Genomic DNA, 24,067 nt, shown 5'->3' on the forward strand with positions numbered 1-24,067 from the left:
AGGGATATAGGACAGTATTTCTCAAAATTGTTTGGCATTTGGCCAACATGCACCAACATACTCTGGCATTTAGGAAGATAAGTAATAAGTGATTTGCTGTCATTCTGTAGTTGACAGAATTATGTTTGGATTTGACTGCAGTGAACAGGTTGTAGAGCATATGAATGATGGTTCTGTCACACTTTTTTCAAATTCAAGAATTTTCAATCATGGAAAACTCACTGCAGGTTATGGGAATTGCCTTGAGAGAATGGCCTTTGAACCATATTCGGGAGTGATATCAAAGAATGCATAAAATACAGGGTATGCGTATGCTTTGCACAAACGGTCAAGCCGATTGCAGGCATAAAATGAATCCCCCCTCCATTGAAGATGATATCATAAGCAGACAGTTTTTATGTCAATATAATTCATAAAAAATGTTATGATCTATTTGAAAGCAACTGCACAAAAATAAGTTTCTAATCGTCAAATCATTTACCTAGCGTGGTGTTATGTTATATTGTTGTTTACTTAGTACAAAGCCTGCTAGTATAACGTAACTTATAGCAGCTTTGCCTTGATGGCTTCCTTGGAAAATGATTTCACGTTAATCTGTCTGCCAGACCTGGTCCCAAAGGATGGTAAAGTGACAGTTACAGGCAGGTAATGATGACTCATGCTATACATCATGGTGAGAGGGACATAAAAACATCCATCATCATTCAAACCAGACAAGCTGGAGCCATACACGTAACCATTCTCAGACCAAAGTTCTGTGAAAAACTGAAATTTTCAAGAAGATTATACCTCCTGGTATTCTATAACATTGACAACAGATTATTGTGGAAATCTCTAGAAATACATTGGGTGGAATTTACAACAAGTTGTGAACAACTGGTTGAAGGCTACTGGAATGCTGACCTTGCAACGTGTGGTATTGTGCAATATTCAAACCTGTTCTGCTAACAAGCATTGTCAGTAATGCAAACTTTTGTGCCTGGTTGTGCCCACAACATTAATGTTTCGTGTTATCTTGACTCCTGGTTGTTATTTATTTATTCATCAGAATTCCCAGTGGAATTCCCTGCACCTGTCATGCTGCAGTACTGTAGTAATTGCCTGCTCTTAAAGTTTTAATGGCGCCAAACACACAATAGGTGATTTTATACCCCCATCTGTCCTGTCCAAAATGGTGGTCATACTAGGCAAGGTCATGACGTTCTGATTGGAGCATACATCACAGAGCAACAGGGACGATGTAGATAAGGCCACATTAATTTGATTAATTGGTTCTCAGATTCACCCGCTTTTTCATCATTTTTTTCAGATTTGCAAAAAAAAAAGATTAAGATTCAGGTTCTGAATCTCCAAAAACTCCAAAATGCTTCAATCAGCCCAAACAATCAAGTGAAGTTGAAGAACACTCCTCTTCTTCTAAGTTATTACAGTTTTTCAATTTTTCAATGCATTGGTTTGATAAATTCATTCTTTGAACAATAAACCAGCCTGATTTGTTGACGTCATGACTAGGTCTGTTTTTGTTATTTTTTTACCCTGTCGCTTTATATTATATTTTTTTCTAAAAGAAATCCAAACAGACAAATCAAATTGGTGTGGCCTAATAGCAGGGAACCCTGGGTAGGAATGGAACACACATCTGAACCTAACCCAATCTTTCCCATGATGCTTCAATGGTCCTTGGTAAATTGAAAAGGCGGTCTGCAAAAGCAAAGTGCTCAATTCTTGCTCAGATAATAAGTACATGTACCATTTAGTTGCTAAAAGGCCAGTTCATGCAATTGCCTTTGTGAGGGAACAGAGCTGTGGTAATTAACATCAACGAACTAGTTTCAGGCATTTTTAACACAAAAGATTCAACCTGATGACCTTCCAATGTAAAAAAAAAAATGACACAGGACTGTCATGATGATTGGAAGGCAGATGGCAAGGATGGGCTCGCGGTGTACAGAAAGAGGTTTTTGGATTGACCAAATGGATGGTGGCTCTTAGGATAATGGAAATCCGATATATTGAACTCAAATGGAGACAGAATGCAACAGGAACTGGACCATCTGCCTGACTAGCCTGGGGTTTTCTACATGTATCTGCACATTCTGATAAAAAAAAACAATTGAAAAGTTTACTCATTCCTAATTAGATGTTATGTAGAGTTAAATGTAATGTTAACTGTAACGTTATGTTGTATACATCTGTTGATCAATCAACACAGCAAGTGCACAAATACAGATTTGCCTTTTGATGCAGTTCAACTGTAGTCAGTGGCAAAATATTAGGACTTAGAAAGAGTTGCCATCTGTTGGAATCACAAGCAAGGTAAAATTTTCAAGGCAATTGTTTCTAAATGTTTGTTTGAAACTGGGAAGAGCAAGTTTATCAGACTGTATTGGATAGAGACAGGTAGAGGCAGGCTTAGGAGAGCCATTTTAGACTAGTCATGGAGTCCTGATGAATGGGTATGGGGCGAGGAAACTAGACAGGTGCCATGATGTCCTAGGGGATCTTTCTGAATCATGTCCTTTTATCCCAGTTCTACCTGTTTGTCCTCTGTGCACAAAAGATAGAATTACTGGCTTAAACATATGTAACAATTAGCCTGGGTACCATCCTGGTTAGTTTACATCTGCTCCTACAGAAGCTCCATGTTGGTGGGAGCGACTGTGGGAGCGGACGTTAACTAACCAGGATGGTACCCAGGCTAATGTAACAATTACTCATACATTGAATTTATTTGTATGATTTCAGGTACTGAAATTTAATAATTTCTGGGTAGTACTGTAACGTTATACAAAGTACTGGTGTGTTGCGCCAAAGGGTAGTTATACCAGCTATATTGTGTGTAATATAATTTCTAGAATGACAGAAAAATAATTCTTCCTTGTCAAATGTGAAAATTGTAGTGATGGATATCCAAATCATCACCCCGTCACATGCAGCTAACCAAATCAAATCAAACCTAAGACCCTAATGACCCTCTAATAAACAAGCTTGATCCTTTTCATGCCAAATTGCTTCCTGTTGTAATTGATTCCATCAGAATATCTCCGAGATGAAAGAGAGAACGCCTGAATAATAATAACACACTGCTGTCCTCTTTTTGAAGCCTGCACTTGCAATCGATACACCATTGTTCCAAGGGAAATACATCTATGTCAGTACAAGCTCATCAAATGGTGTTGTCGGCGCTCAATGGGGCACATGTGACACATTATCCCCAATACAACATCACCCGAATAACCAGACTTGCATTGATTTAGTATAATCCATGTGTTTGATGTCTCTTTTGAGGAACCGCCACTAGACCAAAACGCAGTGGAGGAGTAATAACTGTGAAATGTGGAGGAGTCACTATTGATGAAGTATTATAAATATTACGCTCAACTTTATAATCAATAAATCTTTCCACTGCTTTTCTTCTATACTTCTTTTATTAGGTTATATTGTGCATTTTCATGTCATAATAAGCTAATATATTTGAAAACAGTATGCCACCCTGCTACTTCAATCATAATTCGGGGATCCAGAGGGTGGAGGGTTATTAGACCAAGCACAGATAAATACTAGAGTTCCACGATCTCATACCTTCGCCAAATGATGTTAGCCTTTATGACTAAGAAATTATAGATGAATCCCCCTGATTGTGCGAATAGGATCCTATATTGCATCAATTATATCTGTTGGTCATATTCTACACCAGAAGACAGTCTTATCTTATCAATGCATGCCATTATAGCATGTCCTCATAAATTATGCAAATGAGGTCCTTATTTGAATAAATTATGTTTAATAATGTTCACCTTCACATAACTCTCAAATATCCCAAGTATGAAATTCCAGACATTACCACTATGTAATTATAACATTTTCTCGTTAATTATGCAAATTAAGTCTTCATTTGCATAATCGATATCTGCCTGTATTTCTGCCGTTCTGCATTACATATATCACAAGCTTGAATAGTCCTATCATGGAATGCAGCTGATATATAGAATTTCCTCATTAATTATGCAAATTACATTAATATTTGCATAATTGTAATAACATTATGTCAAGCATCACTTCAGCTGCCTACATGCCAAAAATCACGACGATCCATCAATCGGTTCTTGAGTTATCCGCCTTTAAACATTTTTCAACTAATGCCCCTGCAATTCCAGAGCAAGCCGCTAGGGGGTCCAAACTCACGTCACTTGTTCCCCAGCACAACAGCTACCTACCATCCAAATTTCGTCGCCCTAGCATGTCTAGATCACGAGATATCAAAACCGGAAGTTCAGCTGCAGTACCATAACAAGCCGTTAGGGGGCCCAAAATCTAATCAGTTCCACGTCTCATGAAGACCTACCCACCTACCAAGTATCAAGACAATCCATCTTAGCCTTCTTGAGTTATCGTGCTCACACACACACACACACACAGACACACGAACGCCAACGAAAACATAACCTTCTTGGCGAAGGTAAAAATGGGTTGCATTTGTCTGTTCGGAAGGGATGTAGAGCTGTTGGTTCTGTGTATGGGGGAACCGCAGCATAAAACAACTGCATGTAAAAGTACATGAAAAGACACACCTATCACAAAGTATACCTGTGAGAGAGCCTGCATGGGGGGTAGTGATTACGAATCACGTTAAAGTCTCAGAGCTGATTATGACTTTACGCTTTGCAGTTAATGTTCTATTACAAATTACGTTCATTTTTTGGGAGGCTGCCTATGGATTACGAAGACTAAAAAGGCCTTATTACGCCTTACGAAAAAGGGCATGCAGGCCCCCCTGTGACCTAGTGGGCTTGGCTGAAAAGGCAACCCACAGTGCAGCAACATAATCAATGCCATTGAACTATCGGAAAAGCAGAACGCTTCATCTGAAGGACTGAAGGAGAACACTTCCAATTCCATTTTAAAACTTCTCTCCAGGATAAAAAGTAATTCAAACCCAGCATTTACTTCATAAAGTCCAGAAACTTTATTGTGAAGACAGACCACCACCTTAAAACACCTACCATAAAACGGAATAGCCTGTTTTAAATACCACCCAGTTGAGACCCAGGCAGCTGATTTGGGGTAATTGCCAAATAAAGAGCCGTCCTATCAAATTAATGTGCCTACTGCTGCAGGCTCTGCGAAAGATTTAGTTCCTCTTCCTAACAAGTAACGTAATCCAACCTAGCAGGTCTTCTTTGTCTGTTTTGGCAGAGGTCTTATCTGCCTGGAGCAGGAGGAAGGGGAAATTGCACATTGGTTTGGTTCCAAACAGCACGTCATGCTAGCCCTGCACTTCTCCTGCATAGGAACAAAACCACTGCCACAACTTTTGTTTTCTGTCAAATCAGCTCTTTTGTAAATTTGTAGAGTCATGGCTGGTGGTTTGAACTGTAATTATCATACTCCTACACTTTGTGAGGAAGAACTAAATGTATTTCAAAGTCTTGTCATTTCCTTGGCATTCAAAGGGTATCATTACAAGACTTGCTGTACATTCTTTCGGGCTGTAGTGGTTGCTCAGTCCTAGTTAAGTTGTCAGGGTAGCTCATATAATTCTACAAATTACCTGGGTGCTCCCATTTTTCTTAGCGCAGCAAACTGACAACTGCAAGTTTCAGTATTACTATAGTACTCAATGGCACCCAGGCAATGTGTTTATCTTAAAGCAGAGATATGGTTTTGGCTTGTTTTCCTTTTACAGTGCTTTGTTCAGTTCAAGTCACCCAAAAACACATGCACATAACGTTACACACATACGTGTACTAACACACACACAGCCGCATGCACACGCACACAAACACACATACACAAACACACACTCACACACACATACATACACACACACACAGAAACACACATACATTATGTAAATGCGCATACACACACACACACACACACAAATGCTACACACACACACACACACACACATTGGACACACAACACACACATAAACAAGCACACATAAACAAGCTCACACTGCATCTACACAAATACACACCAGATATCGTTACATGTATATTATATCAAAACAAAATGCTGGTGAAAGATATACATAAACAAAACCATACATCTGCTTGGAGATCCAATTTATGTGTGGTAGCAGGACTTCCTACATCCTATGGTCTCTTATCTACAAAGCTCAGCAAGCCTTACAAATGTTTACATTCTTCTGATAAGAATAAACTTCTGGGTCAACAGGGGGGACTGCAGGGGTCTGTGTGCCCTATCCAGGGGTCCTAAAATAGAACACCCCATTCAATTGGTTTGTAATTATAGAATTAGGAGAGGTAATGTCATTAGGTTGTAAACCACTTCAGGGAAACAAGGATCAAACAATCAAAATGGCAGTGTTAATAAATCTTCATGAAGTCCAAATCATACCATCTGTCTGTGGCTTTTGCATTTTTTATGATACAAAAATACCTCAGATTCTTGGACTTTGTGGTGTCAATGCAACAGAAATGGCAGAATACATACTGTTTACCTTTGAATTTACCTCTTTTCTAATAGCATGATTGAAAATTTGTGTAAACAATGTGCAATTATTGCACAAAACATTGCACAGCTGTACAGAAATTGGCAAACTTGAAAATGCAAATTATCTCCTTCAGATATATCTATCTTGGAATATTGTTTATCAGATGTTTAAATATTGTTTATCTTTTGACAACATGCAGAAATTTGTCTTAATCAGTTGTCTTAATTGAAAGATGACAGAAGCATCCTCAAGACTGTGCCAGATATGAAGCGCATACTTCACATTTCTGAGATAAAATTACCCTAAAAGAACGTCTCCAAAAGCTACCATAGTACATTTACTTTGTACTTCCCATGTCAATACAAGAACAACTTATAGATCCCGAGAGTGGGTAACTTCATTAGTAGGGGTGTTTGGCAGGAAAGAAGGAATGTGTCTTGGAAGGAAGCCAGACCTTTTCAAGCCAGCTGATGCAAGATTAAGGAGCAGGTCATATGACTTGGAACGGTATCAAAGGCGACCTGTGACTCTAAGGAGGTTACATATCACACACCATAACGCTCACTTGTTCTCCTTCCTTATCGAACTCATTTCTCATTTGCTCCTTTCTTAGACCAGCCACTTGTGTTGCTACTTTGTATTTGTAAGGGTATTAATCTACAAGACAGACATTTTCAAGTGGATTCCTTTCAAATTCGATGACAGAGATGTGTTACTCATGGAAATCGTTACTCAAGCAAATAGACAGATTTTGAAAACTGTCAGACATTTCATTCAAGTAGCATCCACTAGTTTTTGTCAGTGACTTGGATATGTCAAAATCTATTAATTTCTATCAATAACAATTTCTTGTATATTTATCTCATTATCTGGATTTAATCCCTTATCGAAGAGCAAATCGTCAAATGAAACTGAGGTCTAAATTCTATCTGGGTCCCCCTCTAAAACTGTTTATTGTTCTTGTCATGTATAGAATGCCTTTGCACTTCTTTGTATTGCATGCAACGTTGCCAGATACTGAATCAATTGTTTCATGTAGGGTTTTGCAGCATATTATAAGTAGAGTGGATTCATTCCTCAAGCTAACCAACATCTAGCACAGTACAGGGCAGTCATCCCTCAGTAAGACATCTGGAGCTGCATAGTTCCAAGTTATAACTTCTTTTCTGCATTTCAGTCTGTCACTCATGCAGGGTTTTGATGCTAATACCATTACCTACTATGATATAATGATCTTTCCAACGTAGCTGGCAACACCAGTGTGCCAGCAAACTCTCCCATGTCCCCTAATGTAATTTCCATGTGCGTGTTAGGTCTACCCATGTGGCAACTTCCCCACCCATTTCTGGGAAATTAAATAATCTCACTATTCTTAGGCCAGGAATAAAAGCATTGCCCCATCATCCCCTTGATGGAGCGACTTAACGTAGTTGGACACAGTGATAACATCATTGTACATTGTAATTTAGCATTATACTGACATTAACAGGAATTATCACAGTAAATTATATACTAGTATTGATACTGATGGGATTAAAAAATTACTGACATCTGGAGTTTCAGAAATCTCATCATTAATATTGTCATCACATATTTTTCTCAGGCACTGGACCAACAGGAAGCTTTGAGACTTTGTAAACTTCCTCTTTTAAGGAAATGTGAAAACAAATGGGCGAAAACCTTGCCAAGTTTGTGTTCAAACTAAATGTTTTGTTTCCTGTGCATGAGAGTAGTTCTGCAGTATCTACAACACCATCTGCTAAATATTTCATGCTAAACTAGCTATAGGCTACTAGACTCCGTTCTTGCATATCGCCGAGCATATCTCTTGGGGCCTGTAAGTTAGTAGGCCAACAGGATACGGCCTGACCAACATTGCCGTCGAAGAGATATGCGCACATTCAATAATCACCAAGCAGATCTTTTGGTGGGGGTAAGACAGTATCAAATTGGCCAGTCTGTAACCATTTCCCCACCCTTGTTTACTGTCTTACCCCCACCAAAAGATCCGCTTGGAGATTACACATTCAACACTTTCCCACAACATATCAAATCATCTGCACAATCGACGTTCAAAAAACACATCAATATTGTGGAAGCACTACAGCAGAGGGCCAGTCCACTGGTAGTGTTGTGTGTTACTCGAAGGTCAACCTTGTTGATTGAAAATGCCTTTTACCCGAGACTTCAGCAGAGTGACAGAACAAACATGTTGTCCTGCCCTTTTGACATCATGTCACCGGTGGCCTGTACACGAGTGATAAGCTGAGGTCGACCCAACACTGTCCAAGTTCACGTGACGTCAGAACAACAGATGCGTCCGGCATCACGCCGTGTTTGTGTTATACTGAGAGAATTGGGACATGCGTGGGCCTTCTGTTTTTTAAGGTGGTCTTCCGGAACGCCATGATTTAAAATAGAATCACCAAACGTTGCGTCACAGATATGCCCCTGTTTTCGATTCTGCCAACTTCTGGCTGCCATGAATTCCGATAAGATTGCATTTACGACTAGTAGAACCGCCTCTTTGATCGTGAAATGATGAAATTGAATGCCGTCAGCCCGAAGGCTTGATGATTTGATGATGTTACTATAATATCCTGTTTTCCAATGAAAATTTGACTTGAGCACACGACGCGCAAGAAAATATACAGTAAAGATGATTATAACATTCTAAGACAGTAGTGCAACACAAATGGTGATGCGAAAAGCCTAAAACCTTCTTGGTGATTGACGTAGCTTTTACTGAGAATATACGTTCTAAGATCTTGTATCTTGCGTAGATATTCATATTGTTTTTAGATGAACAGGAGCATACAGAACATTGCAGCTGGCAAAGATAGGTTGAATCACAAATTATGCGGGCGTGGTAGAAAATTAGCGATACTCGACAAATTTGTCATGGTTCTGAAAAATACAAAGACTGGTTAGACGTGGGTGGCGTCCAAAGAGGAACCGAACTCGTGAGAAACTTACGAAGTAGGTTTGAACAATAGCCAATGCCAACAAGCATGACTCCGGCAAAGGGCTTGTTGGACAAATTCGCGACAGTCGGTCTTAAAGTACAGCCCTACATCAGCAAAGTGTTACTTTGCCGACTGGGTGGTGCCTTGTCGACTGGCTACTAGATCTAAGACACTGTCTAAGAACGGCTCCTGTCAGGCCTCGCTCCTGTCTGATAGTAAGAAATATTAGCTACCGCGCCTATATCGACCGACCACAAACGCCCAAGTGAAGTCAAGCCAAGACAAGCAAGCGATGGATATAGATAGCTCAGCCTTTGGCAATCGGGTTGCTTCGACAATTTTACTCCTGAGTGCATCAGAGTGCAGAACCCCTTCACTTGGATAATACGTCAGGACACTTGAGTAGGTCTGAAGATGGGCAGTGGGCGAGACGCAGTGATCCTCAAACTTTGTCTGATCCATAGCTATGGGTCTACAACTAACAAATATATCTCTAAATGGTTCTCACCTACCACCCAGTCTGCGTAAAAAAAAGCCAGAAGCGAGTTCGATAGGTCAGCGTCGCGTTTACAAGTCTTGTCTACTCACAGACAGCCCGCTTTTCTGTCTGAAATCTTTTATTCCTCACCGTGATAGGTCTTTAGTTCTGCAATTTCTTGCTTCCTGAAAAGTCCGGAACAATCAAATCCTACGCCCTGCTACGGTGGCAAGACAGTATCTATTGGCCAGAGGAGTGTCCATGTGATGGTCACTCCTCTCGTCAATGGATGCTGTTTTCGTCGCTACTACTAGGATCTGCTTAGAAGTCACGGTACATTTGCTACACGGGGCTGGTAACGCCTGACATTTGTACGGCATTTCGTGATATTTTCACCGGGCAAGCGAAAGGTTAGAGGACCTACTGGGAGCCGTCTGAAGAGGAAGAATCTTGTTTGGCATTCCTGAAACCAAGACGCTTGTTACATTTGACCCACTAACTATGGGTTGCAGTCCCAGGAGTTTCATTGAATGTTCGAAAACAATCTATCCTGTTTTCAGACGTTTCGTTGTAAACATAGTGCAAAGGGGTTGATAATGTTTCGATGTTTTCTTATAACAGCGGTTCAGAAACGTCCACTGCGTCTTGTATTAAAATATAGAAAGTACATAACTAGACCAATGAGGTCCTGATTAAACCTCCTTGTCTATAGAAACGATACCTGTCAACCTAGTACCCTTGAAGGCATGCGCAGCTAACCAAAGGCTAATACCATCTAAAGTTCAAGTTTAGACTTTGGGATTTGGGGTATACGACAACCGGTCCAAACCAGCTCAACCAACATGACATTTGTCTTCATTTCGGATCGCGTACCCTGCAAGACATGGTACGATTTTCCGATCTCAAAGTTCCTCTAAATCCTTGGAAAATCGCACCACCAGGAGTATGTGTAAGCCATGAAAAACGCTTTATCCGCTATATGTGGGCAGTGGCCGATATTTCCAGCCGTCTGAAATGATTGAATGGGACAAATGTATGGGGAAAATGGCCGTGGGAACGACGCTTTTGGCACGCGGGCCAAGTCTGGTCTGTTGGTCATGTGGGTCGGCGATTCGTCGTGCAGGTCTGGATGGAATATTCATCGCTTCTGTCCTGGGATGAGATCATAAATGGGGAAAAGACGTTAATAATGTTTTAAAGGAGCATCTAAACTGAACCAACTGATCTTCAAGCAGGCGGCAAAATCGCCACGGTTTTCTGTCTGGCATCCAAGATCTGATAGCTGACGATTTTGCACCAGAAGATCTGCTTGGAGATTACATCTAAACGTTGTAGATCTGCTCTTGTCTTTGGATGACGAAGAAAAGTTACTAGTATTCAAATGAGGGGGAAGATATTATTCGAGTGTTTTATTGTACAATGTTGTTTTGAAAGGGCTGCCAGTGTTTTTTCCTCGGCTGACATTGTTGGGACGTCCCCAAAAAGGGCATGACTGTTTCGAGAAGTAATAGTTGCCAACATGAGGTTAGGCATTCCACTGATGAAAGCTTTTTTGACGCCCACAAACCTCAGTCCACTCTGAGTATCAAGTAACGTTGACATTAGAAACATACTGAAGAAGATCACTTGTTAACGAGAGTGGGGGCAAGCTCCAGAATCCAGTCTTGTCTAGCCTGAATCTATCAACCTTACACTGCTGACAGCGCAGGACATGTGACGGTTGGAGCAGACTCAAACTAAACACGGCTGGATGTCAGGCTATCTGGACATTGTTGTTACAAGCGTATCGTCTTCGAGATGAAGAATGTACTAATGAAAGGGATGTTTGCAAGCATTTTGGTACTGAAAGGCAATAACTGATTTTATAAGAGGTGGATCGGCAGTGACTATCTCTTCCATGCGCTCTACATCAGATCAAGAGTTAACTGTATAGAAGAAAGTACTAAAACTTTTAGAAAAAGAGCTACACTCTGTCAGAAACGTAACACTTCAGAGAAGTTCAGACGTTTCACGGCATTTGGAGTATGATACAATGAGTGCTGCAAGTGAACGTAACACTGGTCAATGATGATATACAACAACTAATCAAGATTCTAGGCACTTTCTGCCAAAGGCTCTTCGGTGTAGAAACGAGATCGTGAAATGCAAACATATATGTAGAGATAATCTGTCAGAAGTGACTGTTTGTTACTCTCCAAGGTTTGGGTTTTGGCTTATTTTTCATCGGGGCTTCTTTTTTAGCACTTGAATTGTTTTTTTACACCAACCCAACAAAAATTGCAGTGCGAAAAAGAAACCCCGATAAAAAAAGCCTAAAAACACGCCAAAACAAGAGTTCCACGATCTCATACCTTCGCCAAAAAATGTTAACCCTTGCGGGTGACGAAGTCTACAATTTTAATCATTGATTTTGTAAATAAGAGCCTCATTTGCATGGATTATATCAGTTGATCATATTCTCCATCCAATGACAGCCTTATCATAACAAAAAGGCTATTATACCACTTCCTCATAAATTATGCAAATGAGGTCATGATTTGAATAAATTATGTTTATTGATGTTCACCTTCACTTAACTTCCAAATGTGGCAAGTATGAAATTCGGGTGCAGCAGTTACAACTATGGAATTATAAGAATCTGCCATTAATTATTCAAATTAGGTCCTCATTTACATAATCTATATCCTCAGATGTTTTTCTCGTTCTCAAGTAGATGTCACAACTGTTTCATAGTTCTATTATCGAACAAAGCAGATTTATAGAATTTCCTCATTAATTATGCAAATTAGCTCTTGATTTGCATAATTGCCATCTGATTATGTCAAGCATTACTTCAACTACCTACATACCAAAAATCACGACAATACGTCAACCGGTTCTTGAGTTATCGTCCTTCAATTTTTTTTTTCAACAAATGCTCCTGCAGTTCTAGAACAAGGCGCTAGGGGACCCAAACTCATGTCACTTCTTCCCTACCCCAAGAGCTATCTACCAACCAAAATTCGTGACCCTAGCATGTACAGAACATGAGATATCAAAACCGGAAGTTCAGCTGCAGTACCTAGGAAAGCCGCCAGGGGGCCCAAAATCTAATCATTTCTAGGTCTCATGAAGTCATACCCACCTATCAAGTTTCATTCCAATCCATCCACTGCTTCTCGAGTTATCTTGCTAAACCACACACACACAAACACACCCACACACACACACACAGACAAACGCTACTGAAAACATAACCTTCTTGGCGAAGGTAATGAGCCCAAACCTCTGCATGGAGAGTAGCTGTTTGTGTGGTAAGTAAGCCTTGCTGTCAAGTGTCAGGACCTCGTTACAAGCCACGTCTGTTCTGTCAAATTACTACTAATGAGGTCCTGGAGGGTCCAGTAGGGGCGGGATGTAAACAAACGGGTGGACAGTGGCGCGTACGTGTGGTTTTGATTTCGAAGCATCCGGCAGAGAAAGTTTATCAAGTTGATAAGGTTCGTTGTTCGTAGCAGGTCGATGACACGACTATAATCTAAAACACGTGTGTACAACAGCGCCAACCTTGGAACTGCTAACTTTCATGATAATCTCTTGGGCTTTGGAACGTACCGGTCGACCCAACGAAAAATGACCATTCCAAACGTTGACAAGAGCCTGCTTGTGCGGTCTAACAATGTATAGTTTCCTCTCACTTATAGAACATGATACATAAAAAACCTGCTACAACAAATGATTATTGATGCCTTTTACGATAACTGTTCTTGAACATTATGTTACTCAAGTTAGTGGAATACTGGGCCCATAAATTTTGACGTCTCAAAGGAATCTCGTCGTGCCAATAAGGATCAATAAGAAACCTTTGTATTTTACACTTCAAGCAGCAGACAAGACGCAACGTTGACATTAAAGTACAAATTAATCGCTGGTGGAAAATCGTCGATATGTTGCGTCTACAGTTAACCATATATGCCCCAGGCATGAGCGTATGCAGACATGGCGTGGTCGATATAAGCCATTGTAAATATTGACTGCACTCAAAAATTAGAACAAATATGTTGAGACGGCGGGAGATAACCTTCAGGAATGGCAATAAAAAATCCATCCGAAGTTGAAATTCGTCTGTGGTGACAATTCTCAACAGCATGGTAACAAGTTCTCCAGCTATTGATCTATTGTATTGATCGCTTTGTTATTAGCGTTCGCCCAATGGAAGGTTAACATCGAGAAACTCGTTGTGTATTGATGATTTCGGATGGGAAATTTCACGTGTACCTTTGTATTGTTATGTTTACCTTTGCAGAAGGAAACATGTTGTTTTTGCTTAGTTTCTTCCTATTTTCTTCTCCAAGCAAATAAAGTGTCAATGACCTGGACCAGACGTCTGTCACCATGGTAACTGGTACTGTAGCAGACACCATGTGATGTGGATTACATTATAGCAGGACAGCGCTGGAGAGGCTGGTCACCATAAAAATGAATGTGAATGTGTTTGAGTAAAAACAAACGGAACATACTAGTGTGTTAGGCTAGACAATGTGAAGGTACTCGTAACATTATTTTAGATGTCACCTTTCTAGTTTCGTTTTCTGTCGTTGTGAGAATAGTTGTTAACTGGGTGGTTTGATAGAATTTTTAGACCTCCTTGGTAACAGTAACATGCTTTATCTTGTTTATCACAGTAACAGGTTTTCATTGCGTCCTGAAATCTGCCTGTTCGTTCGCAAGGTTGTCTTGTGTAGCTAGGAATGAGACATCGGACATGTGATGTCGATAGGTTACTCGATATGGACCATCACAGACTGGAGACGTGCTTGTCCCAGAATAAATCATCCAGGCGGAGATGAAACTTGTTGATTTTGGCGCGGTTAATCAACTGGTGACAGGAACGTCAGGTCAGACAGGAGGTCATCGTGTCATATGATGTACAGGAGCAGCGATTCAGAATCTCTCATTAAAGAAGAAGAATGAGATGAGCGGATCTAGATCTAGAACAGGAGTTTTGAAAAGAGAGTGAGGGAAGGCAGGTTGAAAAAAGAGGATCCATCGTAAAACTTTTACCAAAGGCTTACATTGGAATTGCAAGTCAAAATAACAAGAGCAACAACGTAGATTGGAGATTGCAAATTAACGAATTTTGAATTTCTAACACTATTTGCCTTTGTGATGATTACGCATTTTTACAGTCAAAACAAGTCACCAAAAGCGACAGGAATAATAAGTCGACAACGTCCTGTATAAAGACATCAGACCACAGAAACGAAGTTGTCTCAATCAATGTATGTCTTGCGCCACAAGAACTGCGCATATATAGCTCATACTCATAGCTACTCTGCCTACTCAAGACTGATTTAGGTTCATACGACATAAGAGTTACGGGATGTAACAGCGATGAAATGTTGATTTTAGATGCAAGCTGCAGACAAGGCATTAAAGCGTTAACACCCGCCGATCGTTCAGCCTCACACATACAACTAGAGGTCGGAGATCTCATGTTTTCGTCAGAGGTACATCGTTCTAGAGAAATTAACATGCGTATTCTTCACTCTTTTTGATAATCAATTTGGTCTAAAGAACAAAAGAATCTCTGTACTATTTTTATGGTACAGAACACCCTGAAACGGTTTGCCGCAGATTATACAGATGCGTCGTCACCCGTGTTAGCCCCCCCCCCCTACGTTATTTGAGTTTGGACTGTTACTGGAAAAAAAACGTTCATGAAATTCTTACTGTGTTGAAAGTGTCACGAAAGCGCCGCAAAATATAATAAGAGAAGATGTTATAAAGGAAAGAATCAGAACAGGGTGACTACTGGCTGCTGTTTTGTTAATTTGTCTTTATGACAAATAGAAGACTTGTGTTCTTTGTGTCCTAACATTTGTACTTCTACAGTTAGTATATTCCAAATCTAGGCATCTCATTTTTCGGCCCTTCGTGTTTTTACTGCGCGCTTGCCTTAAATTTAAGGTAATTAGATTTAAGGTCTCCATTGGACGTCATCCATAGCAATTACTTGGTGTGGCCGTAGAAAATAACCTGACATATGTCCAACCTACTAGTATCCCCCCCCTGCTGAAGTTATAGTACGATCCCTCAATGTACCGTCATTTGATCCCATCCCATTATGGGGTTCCCCGGCTATATCCAGCTGTCGGCGGTCTCCAAGCAGATGTAGGTGGGGATTTCTAAACACAAAAGGTCCTATTACGGGGACATAACGACGTCCACGACTCTCATCTTTGAACTCAATCTTGGAGACTATCAAAGTAACATGCCTATCAAATTTCATTAACTTCCATCCACACATACAAAAGTTATCCTGCTCACAAGAAAAATTAACAAAATGCCCCCTGTAGTCACAACGAAACCCCCCACGAAGCTCAGTAACGAACTTAACCTTGGTCCTGACAATAGTAAGCACCAGACCAAGAATTATAATCAACATTTTACAAAGACTTGAGTTATTTTGCTAACAAGCCACAAACACAAAAGGTGCACTAACGTAACGCACGGACCCCCCACGAAGCCGAAACTTGTACTTGACTTCGGCCTTAACAGCGGTAATCTGCCTGCCAAAAATCATGGACGTCGAATCATGCCTTCCAGAGTTATAACGCAAAATCCGCAGTTCCCTACACTCCGGCGAGACAATTTCATAGTCCTTCTGACGAAGACAATAAGGCAGAGTATTGATTCCCTGTATGTGAACAAGAAAGATGTGTCTTGTAACGTCTTGCAAGTATAGCTACGCTCAGCCATCTGTCATATCTTGAGACTTGAGTAGAACTTCGCAGTGGCAATTAAAGATGATACATGTAGTCGACCGCAGAGTACCCATTGATTTTGAGAGCTTTGCATTCAATTCATATTTATTTACGACTTCAACCAAGGAGGCGATGTTGGCAGTTTTAACCTACCAATAAAACACAACTCTGCATAGAAAAATGTCGAGGTCTTTTACGATGGGCGAATGCCATTATCAGCAAAACGGTTGCTCGTAATCACGTACATCTATACTAGACATACATGATATTGCATATACATGCTGTGTAGCTGAAAACGTTTGTGTATAGATTTGTTCTTGTTTTTGTGTTGATACGTTGCTCCCATCGGCTGTCTCCAGTTTCTGGTGTGTGCTTGGATTAAAAAAAACAGTTCGGAGGTCGTGACTTTTTCTTCCGCCTGAGATGATGGACGGCTGACGTGTAAAATGAGTCAGACGTGGGGAACTACGGTTTGGTTAGGCCATGGAGGTTCCTTGGTTTGACCGAGTCTGGTATCTCGTTTGCAGCTTAGCAGGCTCTGATAGAATTATCTTCTAACTCTTTCAATTTCCCGAATTACGTCAGCTTACGACATGCTATACACTGTATATGCTAATCTCCAAACAAATTTTATCTTGAAAGTTCATCTGTGTTGGTAGAAATCATTATGAAGCAAGTTTAAACTGTAATATCCAACACAAGAAATTGGACTCACACAAATTTTCGACTGTACAACTCCAGGCTTATTTTATCACCACTAGTCTTCCTGGAGTCATAAGTTTACACATTGCACATTTAACACCTATTAAACATAACATAACGTTACAAAAAAAATAAATAAGTAAAAAAAAATGGAGAATGAGGATGATAGGTCATCGGTCAGAGTAATCATAGGCATCGTGCTACCACCAACATGGCAAGGCCAGGGTGACTGTTTGTGTAAGTACTAGTATGTGTTTTCAGTTTGTCCTTGACTGTGTGGCTCAAGGGCTACAGAAGTGGAGATAGGCACCACCCCTATTTTTCTTCTCTTATTCGAGTGAAGACAAATCTTACAAAGTAAGGCAACAAGATACACGATCATCTACCTGTCCTACATCATTTCTTACATTATTGTTGCGGCGGCAATCCTTACATGGTCTGCACCTTTGAAGCTATTTTAGTTTTACCGGTCCGCAGCAGTATTACTTATCGATTAATCTATCACCAGGATCTTATCAACTTGCAGTTCTGGCCGTCAGAAATATGATTTAGCCTTGAACTATACACCGAAATCGACTCAATATATCAATCACAACAAATTACGCCTTCACAAGATATCATCCGGGACCTTGGCCTTCTTGACATCCGGGAACTCTCCCTGGGTCCTTTGGCATCCGGGACATTTCGAGGTCCGTGCCCTTGAATTCTACCAGAAATTTGCCCAAGAAACACAATCTGTTGCTGCCTTATCATTTTTTTTTTTGCAGATTACGTTCTCAATGTTATCAGAAATTAACCATGTCATTACCAGTTGTATGTATGATTCACTGCATTATCAGGGCTCGAAATTCATTTTTGGGAATAGGTGCTCTGGTGCACCCAACCTAAAAAAATTAGGTGCACAATCTGGGTGCACCATATAAAATAAAACCTAATCACAGATCTTACTGCTCTTCTGGGCTTGAATCTGAAATGGAAGCTAACTTCAAAATCTTAAACAAGTACTACATCAAATATTTTATTATTTTTCTGACACTTAGATGCCAAGAATACCCTTTATACTATTATACATGTAATATATATAAAATATTTACAAAAATATCTGGGCACCCACAGAAAAAAATTGGGTGCATAGCTCCAATTTTTGGTGCACTAAGGTGCACATGCACCCAGTATTTCGAGCCCTGATTATACAATTCAAAGGTACTTCTAACCTTTTTCGAATTCGCACACCCACTCGGGAAGCAGCCGGATGCAGAAAATTCCTCTCACAGTTACAACTCCCGGAGGCGGCACAAACTGTCAGCGGTTATTAGTACCTCTCACCTGTTGGAGGAGGCGGTCATTGATTTTGTCCGCCCTCCAGGAGGAAAGAGCCGAAAGCACGACTGGTGCCAAATCTTGAAGAAGTCAATGAAACCAGCTGCTGGGAGTTCTGAGATTTACTTCGGACAAAAATCGTTGACGAAAGAAAATCCTGTAGATCTAAATAAAGTCATTGTTTCTTCCTGGTCCCATGGATCATATTTTGGATATCGAACAGCATCGATAATGTAACGATGGCATCACAGAGTGTTAAAAACATTTGCAAAGTCGAAATCGTCCTGCCGATTCCAATAGAGGATGTCCACTCCAGTGACTACACCCTCCACCCCTCCATGGACTTGAATGGTTCGTTTCAGGTTCCTCAATACTTACAAGGTCAAGCAGCAATCCCCCTGAAAGTCTCCGGCAAATTGAAACCATATTATTCAGCTCTTAAAAGCAATGTAAAGGGAAACATGCAACGATATCCTATTTGGGACCCCTGGCCGCTGTCCCTTGTGTTTCCTCGTTCCAACTGGAACTGTCTAGTCTGAGGACTTCTTGTTCCTCTAGAGAGTCTAATGTGACGTTTGTATTATTTATTTGCCAAAGAATGACACCTTTGCGGTCTTATTGCGGTCTTATAACACTGACACAACAGAGAATACTGCATTCCTCATAACCTGGAACACAGAGAGCTGAAATTTGGGAAGTTAACGGGGGAAGTTCATAGGAATTCAAGAGTTCCTAGTAGCATTGGTTCACTTCCAAATACAGATCGAGATCCTGTACCGATGATAAAGCCTACTATCCATCTTCAGGGACTAAGCGGAGACAGACGATGTTTGAGAAGTAAGTTGTGTGGGGAATTTCAAAGGAAAACAAGAGCTCCTAGTTTTTGTTCACCCTCATCTCTCATAGAGACCCTGTACCGATATGACATAGCCAGCTATCCATCTTTAGGGATTCTATGTACATTTTTCTTGACTTCTCATACCTCTTTCCAACCAAATCATATCGTGTTCTTAGTTATGAATCCTAGTAGTAGCAATGCAGTGTTGCACCAGCCTTAAATCTATGAGGTTTACGTTCTGTCCAATACAACACAAGTCCGAGCCATGCGGGTCTGCAGTTCATGGGGGTCAGTATCATTATCGGAAAACGCTTGCCCCCGGGAGACTCTAAATACATTTCTGCTGTAATTCGAAACACACATCGTCTACAAAGTGCGGAATTATGAATGAGGTCCTTGGGACTAATGCAACGGGACTACCTTCACTACTGGCTATAGTCCAGACTCCAAAGAAATGGCAATAGACCCCCTCGATCATTGACTTCCCGGTGTATGAAATCAAAGAACATCGTCAGCATGACCAAAGAATGGCAAAAAAAGGACAACAAAGCTTACGGCAAAGAATCGTATCGTATGTCAAATTCAAAATGTGTCCAAAGTTTATTACAAGGCATTTTTGTGCATTTGAATGACCTTAGCTATGTTCAACTTCCTGGAGAATCTGCTTAGCGGAAACAGAAAATTCGTAGACGGCTTCTGAAGGCGTTGCTCTTCGAGCGATTGATAGAGTAAAGTATGATAATGATCTATCCGTCAATAACGTTATGCATGTAATATTTTAAACCGATATCGACTGTCCTTAGCCTGAAACTCACGTAAGCATGTCGCAGTGGCAAGTGTGCACGTGGAACTCTACAGGTCCACCGTCCATATTAAGTTTACGACGACAAACATGAAGCAGTAATCAGTATGGAATTCACGGTCCTTGATAGATGTAACGTTACGTCGTTTCTTACAGACGGTTATCAACACGGCAGCATCTGCACAAACGTATCGACCGGACAAGCCGGGGCTGGTAGAAACGAAAATCGATGTACGGTAGGACGATCGAGATCTGTCCCAAAGTACCACGGACTAGATCTACCACTTACGGCTAATGGCGTTCCTGGGTACTTCCGCAGTGTACGGTATTGATCCGCAGTCTTACAGCAGATGGACAGGAAATCTGGGCGATACGTTAGAGAAGAGTACTCTACCAGCAGTGGTTTAGGTTTCGGCTTATTTTCGCGTTTTAATAGATTTTCTTTTTTTTTTATTTTTCATTTATTGTTGTTCGCACAAAAATACAAAATACAAAGTGACTGAAGTAGATTAAAAACACTGTGCAGGAGAAGACAGGAATCCTTTTAGGCTTATACTACCTCCTTACCTTTAACCTAACAAATGACAATCACACATTAACTGAAATGCTTCAAATGACAATCAAGGCAAATGACAAGAAAATATTAACAAAATGTAAATAAGTAAACATTAAATAATCAAAAACAAACTTATAGCAAAAAAAAAAAACTAATGGAGAAGCTAAGTATCACTTACTAGTAAATGATTTCTGGACTGATATCGTCAGTACGCCTGCCAAAAAAGAAAGCCTCAAGGGTGGTATTTCTAAAAGATCTAGCAACTGTTTCCTAACATATATTTTGACAGACCGCCCTTTCCGTACTAGTACCGCCGAACCTCTGAACTTCAAGACCAACTCTTCCCCCAGACTACCCACACTTCCCTGCCACACTTCCTTCCTTCCCGACATTCCTGTCACCATGGTAACCGCAGCTCTCGTCTCGGCACGAGCCGTCCAGATGAATGAGACGTTTCAACAACTTGTATCCTGTGAGAAACTCTCACAATAAACTTTTCTCCTGCTGCCTGATTCAATGACTCGTGCTTTGCCTGGACGTCTTTCATCTCCAGAAAGGATAAGTGGGGCAACTTAAACATTTAGACGTTTTGTTAGTAAACAACCAAAGGTTAGAAATACCTAGTAAGGACATATTGGATTCAAGCGATTACAGTTACATTTTTGTAGTGTTTGATTTTGTCTCAATGTCTTCTGGGGATGATTTGGTTTTCACTTTTTCCTTCCAAGCAGTGTTAATTGAAATTCTAAAGTAATTCGATCATCATTAATTAAAAGCTACTGCAATCATTTTGGTACGACATTTTCAGAGCAAAGCGTTCAAAGCATCATTTATTTTCAGGTTCCTTCTCGTTTTTCTGTAGTGTCAAATGACGTTCTTTTGGAGGATTCCCACCACTGAAAACTCGTGGGAAACAATGTGGAGCAACAGGAAAAGGAAAAGCGGCTCCATATTCGATGACCTCGATTCGCTTCGCTTTGCTTTTGGTCTCGAATTCCAGGTCATTGAAGGTCAGACTGTCAGTACAGTGGAGAGGGAGGGGGTGTTGGGACACACTGGTGTTGTATGTATGAGTCCAGAGTGGAAATATTTTGATAACTGTGGAATAAAACTCAACTACCGTCTATCTTTAATACCAAAGCGTTGTTTCGTGATACAAGTACATATGATCATGTGACCAAAAGCCGACGTCTAAGGACAACACTCGTAAAGCAAACAGAACTTAGTAGTATATCCTTGATATGTCTTAGCTTGGAGTTTAGTCTTAATTCTTTTCGAGGACACAAAGTCAAACGTACGCATTATCTACAACAACGAATGGTCAGCACAGCTTATCTAGACAGTTCCTGAGCTTTTCCAAAGCATTTTACTTGTTATTTTTTGTTACCGCACGACCCGATCGGACGATATTAAAGTTACTCCTCTCCAAGCAGAGGTTGGTGGAAAAGATCGTAGTGAGAGAGTGGCGACAGAAAACGTATACTATATGGATATGATAGAAAGCCCTGACATAGAAAGGTTACAGTCTTCTCCACAAATGACCAACCTCTGCTTGGAGAATAGATAAAGCAGCAGCAAACTGCCCAGATGTGAGATGTAACGTTACACACACGCCACGTGTAATCTACAGATAAGGACAGCGATGCTGAGTGATTACACGTCCTTTCCATGATAGATGCAGATCCAGATAATCAGTCACTACAAGCCCCTGATTACAGTGATTGAGAGTTAATCGTCCTCTGAGAATTTCTGGCCGACACAAATTTAGAAAATCAGACAACCCCAAGGGCCTTAGCCTCTCAAATGAAAAAAAAAACCTCACATTTCCTAATGTAAGAGAATGTATAACTTCATTTCCACAAGGATAAAATGAGCATCAACGAAGGAAGAAAAGACGAAAAATAAGTAATTGTTAGCAAAGTTTCTCAATCTATATTTCGAGAGCCCTGCTACGCTCCATCGACGCAGCAAATGAACCGTCCCTGCCGTATCCTTATAAATACTTCCCCAACCCTCGGGAGAATTGAGGTCAAATCAGATAGCACGAAGCCAGCAACATTGAACTGCAAACAAAGCGTGCATTCATCGGTCCACACGACACGCTGCCAAAATCTACCGCTACCGACGCTTCTCTCGCCCACGGTGGTCAAGGTTGAAAGTAAAACTATCTTGTAAGATTGTAAAGATGTCTCACTAGACAGAAGTCAAGCAAAAACTAGTAGCGCATCTGCGTAGCACGAGAACAGGGGGTGTTTGAGAGTACCGTTACATGCTTCTGTATACACGCAATACATGATTCGAATGTTGCCCTGTCCGACTTTCAAAACAACCAAGGCAAAGACTGTGACTGATAAGTACACAAAATAAACAGATAATATCGTTATTTGGTTGTTTTAAAAGCTAGTTATTTGATTGTTGTGTGTTGATGGTCGAGTACCCACGCTCTCTGGGTGGTGCTAACCGTTTTAACACGGCACGAATTCACACCCGAGTGTCATGCAAACGACCGTCAATGGTCACAAGACACTGCGAAACGGGGGTTCGCACATTCACGATTTTCTGGAATAAAAAAGTATGAAAACGCTTTTGAATCGCCCCAGCACGAGGACAAAGGGGCTCCACTCTGTGCCCCCCTTTTGTGGGGTGTTTCCTGGCCCGTTTACGTGCTATCAATATAACATATGACCGGTCAGAGCGGCCCTGGAGCTGAATAATTGGGACCAGAACTCGCGGACCCAGCCCCATCGCGTGGCCCAGATGTGATAGCGAGCCGCCAATATCACGTACGTGTGATAACAAACAAGCAACACGTACGCCTGTGCAGACTAAACACGTTACTCTGATGACAAGGGAAAAACTAGCAACATGACAAACTCACCCAGAAGAGAAAGTTGAATATGAACATCAGATACTTCAGACATCGCATGCAGCCTTCCAATGCCATGGTAGAAGCTCCACACTGGTAGTAGTAGTACTGTAGTAGAAATCCCAACAGTCAGAAATGTGGAACGATGTTGTACGTAGAGAAAATAGACGGCTCTGTGACTCTGTTTCCTCTGGTTGTGGTTCCTCTGACGGTAGACTAACAAAGGCGGCGGTGGCGGAGCTGTGCCCGGAGGTTTGGGAACACGGGTTGACACATGGGACCAAAATAGAGCGCCGGGAGAGGTGAAGTCATGATGCGCAGGGGCCAGGC

The 24,067-nt window shown here is 40.9% G+C and overlaps 1 protein-coding gene across 1 annotated transcript in view; it reads right to left on the minus strand.

The window, feature by feature from the left end:
- The window catches only part of LOC109481903 (CD9 antigen-like), a 29,723-nt gene extending 5,656 nt beyond the window's left edge, over nucleotides 1-24,067 (minus strand). The window contains exon 1 of the mRNA XM_019784532.1: nucleotides 23,750-24,067. Within this exon, the coding sequence (XP_019640091.1) occupies nucleotides 23,750-23,815 (66 nt within the window). The 5' untranslated portion in view covers nucleotides 23,816-24,067. The remainder of the gene's footprint in view (nucleotides 1-23,749) is intronic.

This window comes from Branchiostoma belcheri, unplaced genomic scaffold, assembly GCF_001625305.1.
Source record: "Branchiostoma belcheri isolate BF01 breed outbred unplaced genomic scaffold, Haploidv18h27 scaffold58, whole genome shotgun sequence".
In the NCBI taxonomy this organism is placed as follows: domain Eukaryota; kingdom Metazoa; phylum Chordata; class Leptocardii; order Amphioxiformes; family Branchiostomatidae; genus Branchiostoma; species Branchiostoma belcheri.